The sequence below is a fragment of the Sturnus vulgaris genome, chromosome 4, assembly GCF_052056855.1.
Source record: "Sturnus vulgaris isolate bStuVul1 chromosome 4, bStuVul1.hap1, whole genome shotgun sequence".
Classification (NCBI taxonomy): Eukaryota; Metazoa; Chordata; class Aves; order Passeriformes; family Sturnidae; genus Sturnus; species Sturnus vulgaris.
The window spans coordinates 38,778,754-38,799,155 of record NC_142246.1 but is presented as its reverse complement, the minus strand read 5'-3'; the positions used below and the strand labels follow the sequence as shown (position 1 = coordinate 38,799,155).

The following is a 20,402-nucleotide window of genomic DNA, read 5'->3' as shown; positions in this document are numbered from 1 at the left end:
TAGAGATGTTGCTTGTTATTCTAAATGGTATCTGTAGGCAGGTAAAATCGTGCTCGTGCTGGGTTTTAACTTCTTCAGTTGCATAATGCTGAAATCTTCCTCTTTGTTTTAGTCTTGGTTTTTTAATGGTTTATTTTATTTTCTTAATATTTACAATACTCTTGCATAACATCAGAATTGCATGGGGACGTTAACCAGCTGTTACTTCTCTTTTCAGGTACTGCTCCCAGCAGCTGGTCTCTTGCAACTGCAGGATGTGAAGAGGACTTGCTGTGAATTTTTGGAATCCCAGCTTCATCCTATCAACTGCCTGGGGATTCGTGCTTTTGCTGACATGCATGCATGCACAGATCTCTTGAGCAAGGCCAACACATATGCAGGCAAGCTATCATTAGTAGAGCACACAGCTTGATATCTGTCAGTGTGGGAGGGTTCCATGCCACCCAACCCCACCCAGAGGAGCCCGAGTTTTATCCATGGTATTGCAGACATGTATCTCGTGATGAAAACTATATTTGATCTGAATGTCTTCAAGAGAAATAAAATGTGCTCGCTGGCCCATAGTTTAAGCTGAATGGAACAGCATCTTCACAGACTATTCTGACTCTGCAGAGTCCAAGCCATTCTAATCCAGAAGGAAGCTAGCTTCCTGTCTAAAATTTTGCACCGTCACTTAGGGGAGAAAATCAGGAAAGAAGAATTAAAATTCTGACAACTATTGCAAGTCGAAGTATGTAGGAATTACATGGGGGAAGAAATAAAAATAACTTATTAGGAGGAGGGGTAATCCCTGCACTAGTGAAGAAGCAAGAAATCAACTTATCTTGTTATCAACTTATCTTCCGAAAATCCTGCTCATCTAGCCAAAGTCTTGAAATTTCCTACTATAAAGGGTACCTATAGTCTCATCCACTTGAGTCTTGTATTTCATCTGTCTCTCCAGCTCTCCTATTTTCATGCTTGGTACTAACCTTGTCTTTCCTCTGTAACCAAACAACCTTCCATTTCCATCAAATTTCCCCCAAAAGCTTCCCTTATTGTCATCATATTCTTGGACTACTGCTGGCCTTTATGACAAGCTGCCAGCTCAACTCCTACTTAGTATTTGCTGTGTCTGTGGGGTGGATTTTAAATCAATGCACAGTCTGTTCTTCTCTTTAGATAAATATGCTGTGTATAATCAGGGTGCACAGTCAGGTCCACTCTCTGCTCTGCCTTCCTCTTCCTAGCACTGTCAGGCTTAGAACAAGAGCAATAGAAAAAAGAGAATTAAAAATTAAATGTCCTGATAAGGCTGTAGAAAAAACAATACATAAGACTGCATTGCTTTTCATAACTCTCCTAAAATATAGTGGCCAATTAGCATAATTAACAATTAGTACAGAGTTAAAATTGAAGATTTTCCTGAAATAGAGCAGTAAGTGCTTCAACTCAGGTCCAAAGAATACGCTTTTTATGGCCTTGAATAAATTTAGATGTCGGCCAGGCAAGGACTTTGATGAATGCTTTCAGTTGTCTTCATTCCTAGAAATTCTGTTTTGTGCTGCTTTTTTAAACTCACAGGAGATTATAGTATGTCTTTCAAGAATGATTGATATATCAATTAAAAAAATTCAAAAGCTTTTCTGATTGTTTTTGAAAGTGCTAGCTTTTGTAATGCCTACCTTACTTAAGAAGTTGTGATGTGTACATGACTGAGTGACCCTGATGTTTCTATTTAGACATCCATGCAAAAGGTTTTAATTTAAATCCTTTTGTCTTTGAGTAAAACAATTTTAAATCCAAAAAGCTATTAAATTTTTGACCTTTTGTGCAATAGGAAACAAGACATACATTTATTAACTAGAGTTAATGTTCAGATATTTAATGTTTTAGGGAGCATGTTTTGATACAGCTGTTGCTTAATTTTGACTTTTAAATTATTTTTCCAACTTCTGTTCTGACTGGGCCTTATTTACTTCTAAACTAAACCTCTAAACTACTTCAGTTACTTCTAAACAATCTTTGTTCAGTTTAGTAGTTGAAGTTAATATTTGTATAGATTACTTTCTAGAAATTTAAATTCTAAGACCTTGTCAAGACCTTGAGTGCAGTATTGGTTAAATGTGTTTTGAGAGCACAGGAATTGTGTCCACCTGTTAACTGTCCTTCCTTGGGCCATTTTGTTCAGGTATCCTTTGCTGTGCTTAGAGAATGTCTGCAAGCAGAACACAGACAAGTGAAAAGAGGAGGGAAGGTATTTGCTGGTCCTAGTTAGGCCATGCAAGATACTAGGCTGAGCACCAGAATGCTCAGTACTCCTGATAAAATGATTCAAGGAGGAAGCATTAGCCTTCATTTCTCCTTGGAATTGGCTGGTCATCAATCTTGCTGAATTTTTGTCTGCTGACTCTCTGATTTCCTTTCTTACAGTTCTCTACCTTTTCAGGTCAATGTTTTTCCTCTTGAATTTTCAGGCTACTTACTTCCTGTATCTCAGCCATCATAGCTTCTTTTTTCCTCCTATTCTTATCTCAAATGGCTCTTTGTACTTTGTCACAGCTTTCTTACAACTGAAAAAAATCTCAAAAATCTGAGCCAAAAAAAATGGCTGTGCCGTTTTAGAGTTAAGCTTTGTAGCTCAGGCAGCTTAACTCCTAGAGCACACATTTTGGGATTAAGGCTCCAGAAATTAGAATGAGTACAGAAAAGGATTATTAGATTGAAAAAAGCAGTGAAAATATTTCCCTGCTAGACAAAATGAAAAGTATTTTGCTTTGTAACTTCTCCCAGTCTTTATTTTGGTACACTTGCTATTTTAGATCTAGATAAAAAGAGGCAGCAAGATAGTTCTGCTAGTAGACAATGATAATATAGAAACAATTGGATGCCAATGGATCAGAAGTTATTAGAAAAGTGAACTAGAACTTCCTTCCAGTGGGAATGAAAATACAACTTCCATTAAAACTGGAGCTTCATATTCCTGTGGTGAGTTGGTCCTTTGCAGCAGAGAGCAAGATTTCTAGGGGAGTCATTTATATGCACCTGTGATCTGAATATAGTAGACAATTGGTACAGATTACTTAGAATGAGCTTCTGTTGCAATTGAACTTGGAGATGCCACCTGTCTCCAGATGTTCCAGAAAGCAGTCCTGCTCTGGGTCTTGTTACACTTGCACAGTCAGAGACTGTGTACAGCTGAGGCCTCTCATCCTTCTTTTGTGAGGATTCCTAGGAAGAGAATGTGGCATGAGCACTGCTAGTCTGTCTTCAGTTTTGGACTGGGATATGTCTTTCGTAATGTTAAAGGATGTTCACAAAGTAACAATTTTCCCTGAGAAAGTGAGTGCAGTATATCGGTGTTTTAATGTTTTGTACAACCTGAAGATAAATGGAGCCTTTTAATGAAGAGGGGTGTGCCATCTTAGACCTGAGAGAACCTTGCTCAGTGCTTATGTCCTGACACATTTCTTAGTTTCAATCAAAGAATAATAATGTATTTCACCACTGCATAGGGCAGTTTGGGCATTGGAAACTTTGGGAGACCTCTGGCAGAGGTGTCCTTTGAGATTTGGAATGGTGAACCTTTTTGGCTTTTAGCACTGTGCTGACATGTTGAAGGTTCTTTTTGGGAATCCTAGTGTGTGTTGTGATGCAAGAATTGCTGCATTGTATTTGACTGTGAGATAACAGCATACTTGATTCTGGTGCTCTTAGTCTAAAACTTGAGCCCTGGCAAGACTTGGGAGCGTGCAAGTCTTCTGTAGAATATTCTTGTGTACATCCGTATGCCTGGCATGGAAAGGATGGAGTTGCCAGAATCATTCCTATGATTCTATTCTGAGGAGCAATGTCTGTTGCTACGCTGCTGTTGCCTTGGCTGTTGTGAATTTCATGGTGTTCTAAAAACCAGTTATTTAAGCATAAAATTGACAAATAAATCAGATTTTTTTGAAAAGATGTTATTCTGCAGTTTTAGCTTCTGCTGGTTCTCCAACTGACAGAGCTTGTGTCTATCCCTCTGCTACAAAGCTGGGATTCCTGTTTGACCAGTGCCTTAAAATAGGCCAAAAGTAAAAGCCTTTCATAACAAGCCAAAAAAAATCTCAATGTGACAATGTGAATTAATGCATAAATGTTTAAAGCATAAAATGTCCTGTGCAGGTTTCAGATGTAGCTTTCCTTCCTATGTAATTGGAAAATACAAAGTTAATGTCAATATCTGTATAGCTAGACTTGTGTGCCTTTTGGATAGAAGAGGTGTCAAGTGCTTTTTGCTGCATGATACATGATACATAGCTCCAGACTCAGAAAAACAAATACCAACAAGCAGTACATTTACAGCTCCTATTTTCTTTCTATGCTCTCCACTCTGGCATTTTTTATTGTAATTCCCAGACATTTTTGTTACTAGCCCCTTTTGTGTTGGTAAAGACTTCCTTTTCGTTTGTCGCACTCTACTGGCACAGGGCAGACAAGGACAGATCTTTAGCTATTCAGATAGAAAATGACTCAGTTGCAAAAATGTGAAAATTTGTTTTTCATATGCAATTGGAACAGATATTTTAGAAATGTCCTAAAATTAATTTTTTTTTAAGACAGAATTTAGTCTTGATAATAAAGAAGTAGGACTCTACTTGCTTAGGAAGTGGGAATTTAAAAGCTAAGCCTCTGCAGGTTCTAAGCCAGCTTGTTTCCAGGCTGCCAGACTCTGGAGCCAGCTGGCTTCAATTTCTGGGTAAAGAGGGAAGAAATGGGGCAGGATTCCAGTACAAATTTGCCAAAGATGCATACTGTGTGGAAAATTCTGATTTGGGAAAAAATAATTATTTTATTCTCTCATGGAAACTTCCATCTGGGTAGTTCTCTCTTTGCTTCTCTAAGAGATGTTCATAAAGAAAGAAGTATATTCCCTAATGCAATAAATAGAAAACAAGATAATTTGAGGTTTTACAGGGGACAGTTGCATGAAATATTTAATCAGTTAAGCATAAGTTTCATCGTGTTTGTGTTCATGTCTCCAGATTATCAAAGCTTTCAGGATGGGAGCAGTAATATGAGATAATACAAATCCAAACCCAGAAGGCAAAAAAATCCACACACCTCCAGTACTATTTTTCATTGTTATTGGGAAAAGAGGATCTAAGTGTGATTTCTTGAAATTTAAGTACTGAATCATGTTATTTTGAAGATGCTGATATCCTTCTTGCTAAAAGGATGAAAAAAGTTTAATGGCATATATGTAATTTTTATATATAATGAAGCCTTCTGTCTTCAACACTTCAACCACCATTACATAAATTGCCATTGGTGGATTTAATTGATTTTACATTTCCTTGGTCTTTTTCAGAAAAGAATTTTGAAACTTTACTTTGAAAATTCTCAACTTTCACCTCTCCTGGTTTAGAGGGTTAATCTTTTCCTACTTAGTGCATGATATAAATCTAAAACAACTTTTAAAAAGCAAGACTTTTGTATGTGAGTCTATAAAATCAACCAGGTATTTCTAATTTATGAAATATATCTTGTTGTATTTCTCAAGGAAAGATGAACAGTCCTTTAGAACCTCAGATTTGTTTGAGAGTTGGATGCATATTGCTTCCCTTTTCTGCTTGCTTCTGAACTCAGCTTCTCAGTACAGTCAGGCATACTGGTTTGTGTCACTGTCACCTGAAATTTGGAGTTTATCGTAAAAATAATCTATACAAATTACCTTTCTCAATTTCTATTTGCAAACAATAAAACTCATCAGGTACTTAGCTTGAGAAATTGCATACTTGTCTGAAAAGCAAACAGATGCAAGAAGATTTGTAGAGTGGAAAAGTAATGGGGATGTTATAAAAATCAATAGTATTTCCTCTCGTCCTTTCTTTCCCATTGCCCGAAGTACTGCAGAAAATACTACCTGTCCATCATAAGAGAATGCTGCAGAATTAGAGGGACTTGTACCAGTGATGATTGCATCTAAAACAGCTCTTTTCTGCAAAATTGAACTGAAAAGTTAGACTTCTTAAGTTTAAGCATTCAGCATTCTTTAACTTTTTTTAACAGCTTAGACAACTTTCTCAAGTATGGAGTTTTAGTTACAGTAGCATTAATAGAGTGATTGAAAGGCTATAAGATGTTTTTTGGTATGTTTGCTGGCCTCTTTTTATTCATTGTAATTTTGAGAGAATTCTTAACTTCTTAGTAACAGTTGCCCCTTCTAATTTCTGTTAAGAATAGCAGAAGAAAGGGAAAAATAATTAAACTGAATGGACCTACTTTTTAAGCAAAATAATCCCATAAAAAGCAATTTTAAGGAAGGGAGGGGACAACTGAATAACTGAATGACAACTTGGAAACATTAATTTTTTTCAGTTTTATTTGAGGTTTAAAAATATTAGGAAATCTACATACCTTCTGCACATTGTACAGATTGCAATATGCAATATTTTATGACCTTGGAGAAGCTCTGAGAGATGCAACAGGACTTGTTGTATGACCTTGCTGGTTGGTTCTAAAGAATCAACCATTGTTCATATCGAACTACAAATTTAAAATATGCTTGTCAACAACATACAGAGTATACAGACTCTGGAGTCTTTTTTCTGTATTTTTGTGTAGAGATTAAGCAAAATGAGACTTAGGTAATTCTCAAGGACGATTACTGAGATGAAGCAACCATCTGATAATTGCTATAATACTTTTAGTATAATGTGTTTTAATATTTCAGTTAAAGAATCTTTAAATATAAAAATTTGTGAGACCAAATTTTAATCTATAGAAGAGGTTTTAAGTCAATGTATTGCTTCTAGATAGGGCAAAACAGCATGCATATTGAATCATTTTCGTGCTTGTTACACATGTGGAGACATGTTGCACTCTGTGTTAGCATATTTCTTTTCCTCCAAACAGAACAGCACTTTTCTGATGTCGTACTTAGTGAAGAATACCTCAATCTTGGTGTAGAGCAGGTGTGCAGTCTCATATCCAGTGACAAACTCACAATTGCCTCAGAGGAGAAGGTAAGACAATCTGTATCCCATTATTCTTTTTATCCTTTTATGTGACAAAGCAAGCTTGCTCCTGCTGATCTTTTGCACTTTTTTTGGATGTATTCTGTGTTTCCTTGGGGCAATTAGGCAGGTATTGTGCTCAAGTTTAAAGGACTTTTCCCAAAAGTGTTGTCAGTCTGATGTTGAAAATTAGTCTCAACTCTTGAAAATCCTAAAACTATATAAAATCACATTACTCTTTGTCTTTTGGGAAAAAAACTCAACAAAAAAAGAAAGCTACATTAAATGGAAATTTTTTCTCATTTTCAAGCAGAACAACCAGAACATATGCTGAGTCACATCCACAGGAGTTTGGTTTACCAAGGGATAAATAATTCCAAGTTTGAAGAGCAGTTATATACCATTTACTAACTTTAACATCAGCAGCCCCACAAAGGTATTAAAGCTGTGTGTGTATAAGTGAATTGTTTAACCTAACTGAACACATGTGGGTTGCACAAGAGATGACATGGCAGCTTGGTATTACCTAACCAGAGTTTAATGTGTGTTGGCTCACCTTTAGTCTAGATCTCAATCTTTCAAAGCCATTTTTGAAACTGTGTTCTTCAGCCAGCTCAGGCCGTCACTGTAAACCTCTAATGGTTTTCAGGTTGTGGATGTATTCATTTTGAACTTTTAAAATTCAATTATGATCTATTTGAAATATGTTGGTTTTCTTTTTTCCGAGAAGTTTATAGTTGTACTCAAATGAGACTGAATTGTGTTCAAAAGCATGTTAAAAGCTTTTTGAAACTTTGAATCTAAGAACTATCCGTTTAAGCAGCAACTATCAAAGCTATATTGTTGTTCCTGTAACACCCCGAAGGTCTGGATCTGTCACTTAAATACACGTGATGCTCCTTTTGTGGAGTGTAATTAAGGTTTTAATGCTCTAGTGAATGATGAGCTACTGTGCATGGAGGCAAAACCAGGATTGGGATCACTTGTCCTACTAAGATTCAGTGATGGTAAGTCATTTGAACGGTCATGTGGCAGGTCAGTTCTCCAAGAAAGGAAGAAAAGTATGAGGACTGTAATATTCCTGCTGCTGTGTTGTTGTTTGCCCAGTTTTCAGTATCAGTGAAGTCACTATGTGCATTTTGTCAACGTAGCACAGCTATCCTTGAAACACCAGTAGAGGAGTAGATATAAAAAAGGGACCAGATAATGCACCTTCATAATGCTGTAGCTGGTAAATATGGAAATAATGGGAGCAGTAACCACTGTCATCTGTTCTTATGTCAGGAGTTTTAATATAAGCAAACTGTTTTTTGGAGGCACACTGATTTTTTTCATGCTAATGAACTTGTAAGTCACGGAACTTGATTTGTTTGTTTTCTGGAAGGTATTTGAAGCAGTGATTGCCTGGGTAAACCATGACAAAGATGTAAGGCAGGAGTTAATGGCACGTCTGATGGAGCATGTTCGGCTGCCTTTGCTTTCCCGGGAGTATTTAGTTCAGGTAAGCAAAAAAAAAATACTAATTATTCTGCACGTGAATATTTCTGTTCATTGTTTTAATGCCAGATAATTTTAAATTTAAACAACAGGGTCATTAGTATGCTAATGATAGTAAAAGTAAACAAACAGCCACTACCACATACTTGTGTGCACATACACAGACCGAGGTGAGGGATTGCCACAGTAGAGGATGACTTACATAAGTAATTTATCTGTTTGGCTGACTGCATGACCCCACCAGGAATCTGAACAATGCAATTTGCTGAGATCAGGCTAGGTTTCATTTGTAATGCCATCTTTTGATAAAGGATTTGTTCTCATAAGTGAATTTTCAACTTCAGAATTATATCTGTTGTTTAAGCTGATTAGGAATTAATGACAAAGGAAGCATTCTTTTACCTGGTTCAGATAAAATACATTCTTTCAGATTTTATAAGATCATTTGGATATTTTGGTGTCAGGTCAAACATTTAAGATTGACAATACGAATTCAGTATTAACACTGGATAGTAGCTATTAGTAGGTTGGTAGATGTTTATTTTTAAAATTCTGGTTTTGTGATGCAAATCTCCAAATTGTATGGGATTTGGGGTTTTTTTTTGCTGTTGTGTTCTTTTGTGGTTTTTGTTGTTGCAGCGTGGCTTACTAGTTTGTTAAGTTATTCTCCGCTACTCCTGCTTTAAAATATTCTCTACTGTCTGTATTTAAAAAATCAAGAAATGTGCCTAATTGTAAGAAAAGTGATTTACCTTGCCTATCACTGTTTTTTCCACTTGCTCATTAACAATCAGCATATTTTGATTTTTTTTTTTTAGTGACTGCACATTTCCAACACAAATTTGTGTCCTACTGGCTAAATTAGAATCTTAAAAATTATATTAATCTGCATTTGTGTGATAGATCATAGGCTTTATTACACTTTGGATTGTAATTTCTGTTTTACTTCCTTAACATGCTCAGACCTTGTTAAACTTCTATTAATAAACAGAGAGTTGAAGAAGAAATACTGGTTAAGAACAGCAGTGCTTGTAAAGATTACCTCATTGAAGCTATGAAGTATCACTTGCTACCAACTGAGCAACGGGCATTGATGAAAAGCACACGGACAAAATTGAGAACACCCGCTAGCCTTCCAAAAGTAAGACCCTTGTTTTTCCAGTGTATTTAGTATTTCAAACTGCATTTTAAAAACTTTCATGAGAGCGTGACTGTGTCTTGGGGTATTCCTGTAAAAAATTTGTACCAGAATTATTTATCATAAAAATATCACAAGTGATTACCTTTACAGTCCATCCTACTTACGATATAGATATTTTAGCCTCCCACCTACACGGAGAATCACCACTACCTGCCCTCTCAGAAAACATTTTTCAATAAGTGTTTCAGCTTTTGGGAAATATACAGTTATGGAGAAGTAAGCCTCTTAAAAACAAACAAAGAACAAAAATGCCAAACCAAAGAATGACTAAAGCTTCTGCGTTGAGATTTTTTTATTTAATCTTTAGTTCATTTTAGCAAAAAACAAACATTAGATCCTTTCTCCTTTAGAACAAAGTAAAGAAGTTTTTTTGTTGTGAAAATGGCAATAATGGAATAGGAGATTCAATTCAGCAGACTTAGCACATTTTTCTTAGAAGAACAAGATAAGGCTGATATGTGATGGATGGTCATAGTTTCATTACACATCATAGATGGTGAATTTTCATACCTGAGATCACAGTAGGATATGAAGATACAGCAGGGTCTCCCTCTTTCATGGGAGCTTTACTGAGACTTTGATTGCTTCCTGCTTTTCTACCCTTGGTATTTCTTCAGAACAAAATAACTACAAATTACATTTGTTTAAAAAAATACCTAACACGTAATTTTGCCAGGTTCTCAAGACTCAAATTTCTATAGGAGAGCCATCCTTTAATTACTTATTGTACAGAAGCTTGCTTTATTTTTTAATGCTTTTTGGATCTTTCAGGCGCTCTCATATATGTGAATAACTAACAGTTATTTTTATTATTACCTCCCTGTTAGTTGATGATGGTAGTTGGGGGACAGGCACCGAAGGCAATTCGCAGTGTTGAATGCTATGATTTTAAAGAAGAACGCTGGCACCAGGTAGCTGAATTACCTTCCAGAAGATGTAGAGCAGGTAAGGATGCCTGATTTTTTGTTGTGGTTGGTAATACTTCAGAATTTAGGCATTGTATGTTCTCTGGAACAGTGATTGAAATATTTATCTCGGAAATGCTAAACCTTGACTTTACTGATCATTTGAACTACTTGCTACTCTGGAACGATACAACTTTGATCAATTGTGCTTAATTTGTGCTTCAGTTTGCAATCTGTAGGATAAACTGCTTTACTACCTCCCAGAGAAACAAGGTATAAATAAATTTAAATATTAATGCATTGTAATAATGACTAATTTTGCTATTAGAATACCCCAATATTATTATATAAAGAATGTGAAGAAGTGATCATCCACTATTAAAAACATGAACATGTGATCTTAAAGCAGCTGAGCGATTTAAGCAAGAAGAAATACAGCAAGCATGATATTCAGGAATTTGCACTGTTAGTAGCAAAGAGAAATTCTAGTGCTTAATCTGAATGAAGTGACTGCCAAAAGCACAACAATGTAGTGAATACTGTAATTTGTGACAAGTATCTGCATACTTAGTACAGAATACAGTTAATTGGCAGAGAGACTGAAACACTCATCTTTCCTTCCCATTTCACTGCTCTAGGAATGGTGTACATGGGAGGCATGGTTTATGCTGTTGGTGGTTTCAATGGCTCTTTGAGAGTCCGTACAGTAGATTCCTATGATCCAGTGAAGGACCAGTGGACAAGTGTTGCTAACATGCAAGACAGGAGAAGCACACTGGGAGCAGCTGTATTAAATGGCCTTCTGTACGCTGTGGGAGGATTTGATGGGAGTACAGGTATGTTTGCCTTAAACACTTCTGAATAGCTTTGACTACTTTTAACATAATTGTATCAAATTTTAATGCCTCTTTTTGCTGGTACTTGTGGTGAAACCAAGCATGAGGGTAGCCTGGCATCTTGTGATGTGGAATATGCTTAAGTGGTCACATCCCCCGACCTCAACAGTGGACTGTTTGCTCCTAAGAGTTCAGGGTTAAAGACTAGTGAATTTTGGCAAGTTTGCTTCCAGTATTCCTTTTACAGTCAGAGTCCTTACCTTGTGGAAGATATGAGGTGTCAAATTATCTGGTCTGTTTTGTCTTGTTTACATAAGAAATTTGTTTCTGTGTTTTCATGTAGTGTAAATAAGATTATAAATGGCTTTTTCTGATCTGTGAGGAAGCTTTAGACATACATTGTTCATTCTCTACTTAGATGTATTTAAAAATTACTGCAGAAGTCTTTTTTTGCTGAATAACTATTATAGAAGCATATATAGGAGAATGTATGTGAGTTAATTAAAAAGAAAGGAAAAAATCCAGGGAAGAATTTTTCACAGCTCCACAAAAGTTTTCAGTAATTTGCCCATTTTCAGATACAAACAATGGGTTGATTGTAAATGCCTATCTAAAGGACAAAAAGTTGTGCTTTTTGTTCAGTATTTAACAATCCTTAAAATGAAATAATTTGAATTTTGAGATATGAAGAGTTTCCTGAAAGCTGGACAGTATGTTGCACCTAGATTTATAGACAAAATGTTATATTGTTTTCATAGGTTTGTCGTCAGTTGAAGTTTACAACTTAAAGACTAACGAGTGGTTTCATGTAGCTCCAATGAACACAAGAAGAAGTAGTGTTGGCGTAGGTGTTGTTGGAGGTAAGTTGACAAATGATATTAAAAATAATGGAGGGGGATGCAATCATTTACCCTACTAGTTTTTCTTACTTTTGAAAACATACTTCAGATTTATGTTTTTGCTCAACCATGTAATTCAAATGATATGAACAATATGTAATTATTCTACTTGGGTTTGACCAGTTTTTAGCATAGTTGTTTTAAATTTTTTTTCAGAGCTTCAGCTGTACCTGAGGCCAACTGAGGAAAACCTTGCTAAGCTCTAGATTATGTGTGTCAGCAAAGTCAGACAGCTGATGTGATGACCTTACCATTTGGCCTCTAGTGATGTAGCACTGCTGTATTGTCAGCTCTGTTATCTGTGGCTGACCTTGCTGGCTACACGCTGGGGACAATCCCAAGGGCAGTGACAGGAAAACTGCTGACTTTCCAGTCAGCTTAGTGGTGAATAACCTGGATGTCACTTACACAATGAAGGCCTGGCCTGGCTCTTGCATCTTGAAACAGTTTTAGGGGTAGGTTTGTGTTTTAACTGCATAGGGACTACTGCTGTTTCTGATCTGAAAATGCAGACTGTACAAGTGATTTTCATCTAAATTTCTCATATTTCTGGGAAGCCTACTTGTGAGCTTTGGTATGGAACATAGTTGAAATAGCTTGCTTTTGAACAATGCCTAATTAAAGACCTTACCTTTGTATTTCAGCTAGGAAATTTAAAATCTTTTGACTTGCATTGTTGTTGTTAGATACTGGGTGCCTTTTACATCCTAAAAATGACAAGAGCATGCTAACTTAAACTGTTTGCAGTATAGAATCTCAGTAAGTGATTGACACGTACTGATTAGTAGCTAATGAGAGAGCAATGCCTTCCTCTTTTCCGATGTGCCAATCCCTGCATGTGCATTAGCAATTGTCAGGTCCTTTGGTTCCCCCCAGGGAAGCTGTATGCTGTTGGTGGCTATGATGGAGCGTCACGGCAGTGCCTTAGTTCAGTGGAATGCTACGATGCCAATTCCAACGAGTGGAGCTATGTCGCAGAAATGAGCACGAGGAGGAGCGGAGCAGGTGAGTGGATAAGGGTCAGCTATCCTTGCAAAGATGAAAATCCGTGGGTTTAAAATGTATCTAAAATATGAAAGGTAAGCTAAAGTCTGAATCTAATGGAATGTGCCAGTCTTAGATGGCTGATACACAGCAGGTTATAAAAACAAAACTGTTGCACAGGGTAAAATTCAGTCTGTTAAGAGTAAAATCTCTCTTTGTTTTTTCATACTTTCATATTCCTCCTTTTCCCACAATTTCTGATGGTTTTTAACATACAGACTAATACTCAAGGATTGTAATAATCACTATCACCTAAGGTATTAAAAACTATACAGAAGGATGAAAAAATATCTTTTCTACAGAGATCTCTTTGCCAGTTAGGGCTGATTATTCTAACAGCGTTTTCAGGTTGACTTTACGTGTGAACTGTGAGTAGGTTTCCACCTCTTTGGAGGACTTGTTCTGCATTCTGATTCACTGCAGGAAATTTTGTCCTTGTTCATTCCTAAGTTTGTATTACTGGTTTCATCCTATTACTTCCACTTATGTACCCTTTATTTCACCTTCAGTAGTTCCAGTAATTCTTCTCATCACCTGGTGTGTACATCCTCTGTACATGTACAGCCTACTACATGTTATCCTTCCTTATCATTTAGCCAAGGTATATCCATTTATTTCTGTATAACCTTAAAAATCCCTTTTTTTTTTTTGGTGGATTTCTTTTTTCCTTAGAATTCTGAGTGTGTATATTTCTCTTTAAAGACATCTTTAAAAGTGCCCGTAATATTCCACTTTTGTTTAATGAAATGATGCTCCCACAGCTCCAAATTGACTTTAGCATTTTCATTATCTATTAATATTATGGACTTGAATCTCATTTGCTGTTCACTGTCCTCTATTTGTCTTTTGGTATTTCAGGTTTTTTCAACTCGCAGAAGTTGTTTTATTTCTCTAGATGCGTTCCCATGGACTTTTTCAAGTCAAATTCCATATTATTTTCTACTTTTTTTTTTTAGTAGTAAAGTCACTTTTTTTGACAAGTACTTACTGGTGGTTTTTAGCAACACCCTTCCAAGTTTCTACTGGTGATTGCATTAATGTGCCTCATAATGGGAAGAGATATTTCTACAAATAAATCTGAATGGACTTCTAGTATGCTCAGTATATGATTAATAATTACCCCAACTTCTCATCTTACCTTCCATTATTCTTTGTTAACTCTGAACAGTTTTTACCTATAAAATAATGTATAAATGAAGTTCAAATAATTTAAAAAAAAATCTATCAAAGTACTAAATTTGTTACTAAAGTTAAAATAGTCTGCAATACTTCCATCAAAACCTTACAAGATCAGCAAGCTGATAACTCGTATTACTAAAAGTTGTGTTTCGATTGTATTTCTAAACTAAAACTTCGATGTTAATGCAGGAAACATGATACACTGTAACTCAAGAAAACACAGTTGTCTTGTGAAACTACTGGTAACTCAGTCTGTGCTTCTTGGAAGTAAATTCTGAATTAAAAACTGGACAGAGTTGCAGCAAGGGTACTGGAAAATATTCTTGTCTAATATTGACAAGTTTTGAGGAAAATATTTATATAAAATGGGCAATTTACAAGTATCATTATAAAGACAAATAGTGTTGCTGCGTTGTGGCAAAGTTTCATTTTGCAGTCTGCCTGCACCACATTTTGTTTCAGCATTTGGGGTTTATTTTTTGATACTCTGTTTTTGCAAACTGTTGTTGTGCTTGTAGCCTATTTATACAGTAGATGTTTTCAGAATTTTTTAAATGTTGAATTTCTTCTACAATTCTGAAATTTAGTTCCTTAAATATACTAACTACTGGGATCTTCACACCCCTCTCCTCTCTTCCCTTGTCCCCGTGTTTGCTTACTCAACTCTCTTCTGCCTTTGACCTGGTCCACTGATTTAAAAAATGGAGAGGAAAACTAAATGTAGACAGTTATTCCAGATTCACATAATTGAGTAAAATAATCAACATTCTTCTGTGCCATTCTGTTAAATACACGAAAAATGATATTTTTACATGGCAGAGGAGTGGGTGGTAATGTGAAAATCGTGACTATTAATTGAGTTTGGCTGTAGAGGCCAAATATCCAAACCCACCAGAACTGTTTCCACTGGCAATCAGTCCTGGTGGTCTTATGGGGGCTAACTAAAGAGAATTTTGTTCCTGTATTAAACTTTTGGATGTCCAGTCATCTCAAAGAACTTAAGCTCATCTCTTCTGTTCCTACTGCTTCAGCTTCACTCAAAAGCAACTTTTCAGAGGTTAACCCTCTTACTCTTCTTTAGTACCCACTGCTTCTCACTTGATCAATACGGGGACAGATCTGTTTCCAGCAACATATTGGGAGGAGGAACTTCAGATCCAGATATAGGCCATTTGGGAGGGCTGAGAGATATAAGACAGGGTCCTGAAAAATGGGCAGGAAAGAAAAATAACAAAGAAAGGAGAACTCAGAAGACGGCAACAAGAGGATACAGACGGAAGGAGCAAGAAATAAGGTAGGACCTGGAAACTGGGTGTGGGATTAAGGGAAAATGAAGCACCATGGAGGAACCGAGGACATTATTAAAAATAAGGAGCTATGAAAGAAAAAAGTGGCAATGTGGCAGAGGGAGAGGTCTACACACTGAATAGGAAGGCCAGTAACTATTGAAAGCATGGGTGGGGGGATTTATATCACATCCCATATTTAAACTGAAAATCATAGCCCTCTATATTTGTAATGTTTAATTCCACAAAAGACGGATGTTGTACTATTCTATCTAATAAAGTGTGATCAGAGTGGGAGAAAGAAAAGTTGTCATGCTATACTGTGGCATGATAGCTAGAAATGATAGCAATAAAAGAGGAATTAAATTAAATGGGAAGGATATGGGGAAATGCTAGTAGTGAATATCACTGATAAGACACTAAATAGCATGATTTATAAGACTGTCCAATCAAGAAGCTATTTTTCAGATTTACAGTACTAATTAGCTTTCATGTTTCCTTCCTCTCTTCTTTTAATTATTAATATCAGTCTCTTTAATAAGAAAGTTTAGTTGTTTCAGCAGGGGTCAGTTCTCTCCACATATAGAAATGGCTCTTAAATACAAAATTAATTATATGTTTTTAAGGATATTTATTAAGCTGGTTATTGACATCTCGGGGTTCTTTTTTTTTTTTTTCTTTTTTTTTTTTTCTTTTTTTCCCCTTTTTTTTATGACCTCTGGTATTTTTTTTCCTTTGAGGAACTTATCTGATTTTTCACATTCATATTTGTTGTTTCCCTTTAAAAAGATTTTAAGTGGTTCCCTTTCCATGGAATACTTTATGAGCTATATTTGCAAATCTGTATCTCTGCTTTGAATTTCATAGTCTTAAATGTGGCATTTATAAGATTTCACAGTATACTTTCATAGAAGTGCTTTTTTAGTTGTCTTTATGATCCATCACTCAGAAGTTTTAATGCAAAAAAAACCCTACGTTTCTGAAATTTATTATGTTTGGTTTCTAATAATGCATTATAAAGGGAGGAATAAATAAACAGGCCTTTCTTTCTGCTTCCCCCATTTCCATATTTTCAATATATGCAGCCCAAATAGCAAGTATTTAGAAGTAGCTTTACTCACGCCTTTATTCCAAGCTCACAGATTGATAAACTTTTGTTGTAAAGTAAAGGAGACCTTAGGATTAAAGGACATCCTTTAATATCCTTTTGGATATTTTGATAACTGAAGCTTGGTTCAAAGACGCTTGGTGTTCTTCAAATCCCAGAGAAGGTACTCACTGCTAACTGTTTACTTCTGTTCCATCTGTTGACAAGGTATTCCAACACTTCAGTCAAAACATCCCTATTGTATAATGTCTATCCATTCAGCTTTTATCTTCTGTACTGTGCAGTTTCTACTTTCTAAAAGTTCATTTACACTATATCATCGTCAGATTTCTGTTATGCTGGCTGAGCACATTGTCTCATTTATTGTCACTTCTAATTAGTCCTAAATTTCAACAAGCTTCATTTTCCCGCACTTCATTTTTCATCCAAAATTTTCTAATCTTCTGTTGCAGAACAGCTCTGGTGTTTGTATGCTGTGATATGGTAGATGGGCATGCAAGGCATTTTATCAGAGTCTTGCTGTAGTTACTGTCTCTCTGCTTTAATGCATCCTGACCCAAATGTTTTCTGAAATAGTTCCCAACATTGACTTAACGAAGGATTTATGTTAGCTGACATATTTGTTATTTCTCCTTTGTATCATTCAAGCAATTCTCTGGTTAATTCTGTGTATTTTCATATGTTTGCAGGTGTTGGTGTGTTAAACAATTTATTGTATGCAGTAGGTGGTCATGATGGTCCTTTGGTGAGAAAAAGTGTTGAAGTGTTTGACCCCATTGCCAGTACCTGGAAGCAGGTTGCAGACATGAACATGTGCAGAAGGAATGCAGGTATGTTCAACAATGACTAAAATTGTGCCAATGTCGATTGTGAATGACACGTATCTGGATTTCTGCTACTTTCATAAAAAACGTGCTTTTGAGGGGGTATGTAAATCAATTACCAATTTTCAATCTGGTTTCCTGCCCTTTTTTAGGTGTTTGTGCTGTAAATGGTCTCTTGTATGTAGTTGGAGGAGATGACGGTTCCTGTAATTTATCAACAGTGGAGTATTATAATCCAACAACTGATAAATGGACAGTTGTGTCATCTTGTATGAGCACAGGAAGGAGCTATGCAGGTAAGGCATATAGATATTTTTAATAGACTTTTTAAGCATAACATTTTACAAAGCATCCAAACAGAGTCTTGTCTAAGGTAAAACCTAAGATAATAACATATGTTATTGTATTGTACATTTTGAATGATGACTTCAAATAATTATTCAGTACAAGGAAAAGAAAAAGGGGATTAAAGTGTATTCAAGAAGGATTTAGCAAATAAATGGTGAATCAGAAAGATGATTCTGGTATGAATCAGTTTTTATAACAAAAAATGTGTCTCAATCTAAGGGGTCCAATTTCAAAATTCTTTGGGATTTGATATTTAAAATATGAGCTGTTTCAGGAATCTTTTCCTTCAATAACTGTAGTTTTTCAAATGAGTTATTTAAGTGAGTGTTAAGGATATATTTTCTGGATAGGAAAATTAAGCTTGATTAGTCGCAGGTTTTTCCAAGTCACAGAAACTTTCAGAACTTTGCACTGATTTAGACAGCTTTGTGTCAAAAAGAAATAAGGGAAAAATATGTATATTGTTGCTGGTGCACAGTTAAATGCTAATTGCAATGTATCATATTATTTTTTTTTCTTGATTAAAAAAAAATGCTGCCTAAAGATTTATCCCTTTTTTTCGCCTCCCTCTAGGTGTTACAGTTATTGACAAACCATTATGATCAGTAAAGGGATTTTCAACTTGATTATGCACTAGAAGCAGTCTTCTACAAGCGTATTTGAAGTGACTGAGTATCTAAGCACTTCTCTACTTGTAGCTGCACCTTGAGTCACAGTGGAAGATGTGACTGTCTACAATTACAGATGACAGATGATGAAGATTATTCTAGGTAGAAGCAATTCGTAGGATTATTCTGCGGTTGAGCAGAAGCTGATTGAACTTTTGAAGTCTGGTGGACCATTTTTTTTTATTGCAAGGTCTTCAAAAAAAACCCAACACTTTCATAAGGACCGACTTCTGTCAGTCATGACTGAGAAACGGATTGTGAGTGAAGAATGGTGTGTATTCTGGTGAAAGTAAATTTTTGTCTTATTTTTTCCAGAGACTAATAAATATATTTAAGGAAATGAACTGTCAGTCTTCATTGTAGGTATTGAATTCCACCTCAGTAATTCAAACTGGCATGGGGAAAATTTGTTTCCTTTTATAAAACTTTTGTTACATAACTATAATATGTGCATATGTTTGTGTGAGCATAAGTTGCTCTCTCTTGAAACTCTACAAAACCGGATTTTACTATTTATAATATGGCACAGTACTTTGAATATGTCAGTACTATGTTGTAAAACAGAGATGTATTTTTTGATATGTAACAATGCTTAACACTAATTCCCGCTGAAGGAGATCAGAGACAGTATAACACTTCTTGAGCAGGTGTAGTTTCAGTATCTTTTTAATAAAAATGTTGTCTGTACTTACGTTTTTTTTCCCTGTTCAATTTTGGTCACGTTTAGATGTTACTTCTTTTTTACCTTTTTATCCAAAAGGTGATTTGGCATGAAAATAACTGAAAATTTATAGTGAATGTATGCAATTGCGTTGAACTTGCATGGTACAAAGGCCTATTTATGCGTGTAATTTCAGCTTCTATTAGCCAATATCTGAATATACTGTATATGGCCATGCTTATAAAGCAGCACATTTTTACTTGTTCTTGGACGGCCTCCTTTTAACATGACCAAAGTTACTGTCATATTTGAGACATTTCTTCAAATAAAAGTTTGTACATTGTTTACTAACGCAAACAGGTCGCTTAAAACTTGTGTTTCTCAATACAAGTCTCAAACCAAGTAATGAGGGAAATCAACCGGGGGGGTGGCGGGGGCAAGGAGCCGGGAGAGGCTGGTGTTGTAGAGCTCTGAATGCCAAGGAATGGAGAGTTACCAAGGTTTAGGAACCAGACACGTGAACATCACTGTTTTGCCGCAGGTGTGTTTCTGAAAGCTGTGGTTGTCCATGAGTGCAGGAATGGCCACCACTGGCTTCCCGTGAAAGCGTCTGAGCTGTGACATTGGTGACAGGCCTGGGAGTCACGTAGGCGCCCGAATTCCATGTGCGGTGTGACGCACGGCGGGGCGAGGCAGGGGCTTTGAACGGGAACTTTTTATTTGAATGGCACACCTTCATCCGCATGGCACCACCCCGTGAATGCGGCTGTGAGCCGCTGCTGCCATGACAACACCGCCGCCTGTGTACTTCCAATTTTTCCATTATCGCGGGAGCAGGGAGCGGGCGCGGGCACCTGCAGGGATGACACCGCATCCGCCCGCAGCTGCATCGCTCCTGCAGGTGAGCGCTCTGAGCGCGGTGACGGAACGCGGCAGCGGACAGCGGCACCCAGCCCCGCCGCCCTGCCC

General features: G+C 36.5%; 1 protein-coding gene across 1 annotated transcript in view; it reads left to right on the top strand.

The window, feature by feature from the left end:
* Positions 1-19,790, top strand: part of KLHL2 (kelch like family member 2) — a 53,671-nt gene extending 33,881 nt beyond the window's left edge. The window contains exons 5-15 of the mRNA XM_014878553.2: positions 218-380; positions 6,877-6,986; positions 8,362-8,478; positions 9,466-9,615; positions 10,503-10,620; positions 11,219-11,416; positions 12,175-12,276; positions 13,192-13,320; positions 17,622-17,762; positions 17,909-18,052; positions 18,678-19,790. Coding sequence (XP_014734039.1) covers positions 218-380; positions 6,877-6,986; positions 8,362-8,478; positions 9,466-9,615; positions 10,503-10,620; positions 11,219-11,416; positions 12,175-12,276; positions 13,192-13,320; positions 17,622-17,762; positions 17,909-18,052; positions 18,678-18,706 — 1,401 coding nt within the window. The 3' untranslated portion in view covers positions 18,707-19,790. The remainder of the gene's footprint in view (positions 1-217; positions 381-6,876; positions 6,987-8,361; positions 8,479-9,465; positions 9,616-10,502; positions 10,621-11,218; positions 11,417-12,174; positions 12,277-13,191; positions 13,321-17,621; positions 17,763-17,908; positions 18,053-18,677) is intronic.
* Positions 19,791-20,402: the final 612 nt, after the last annotated feature.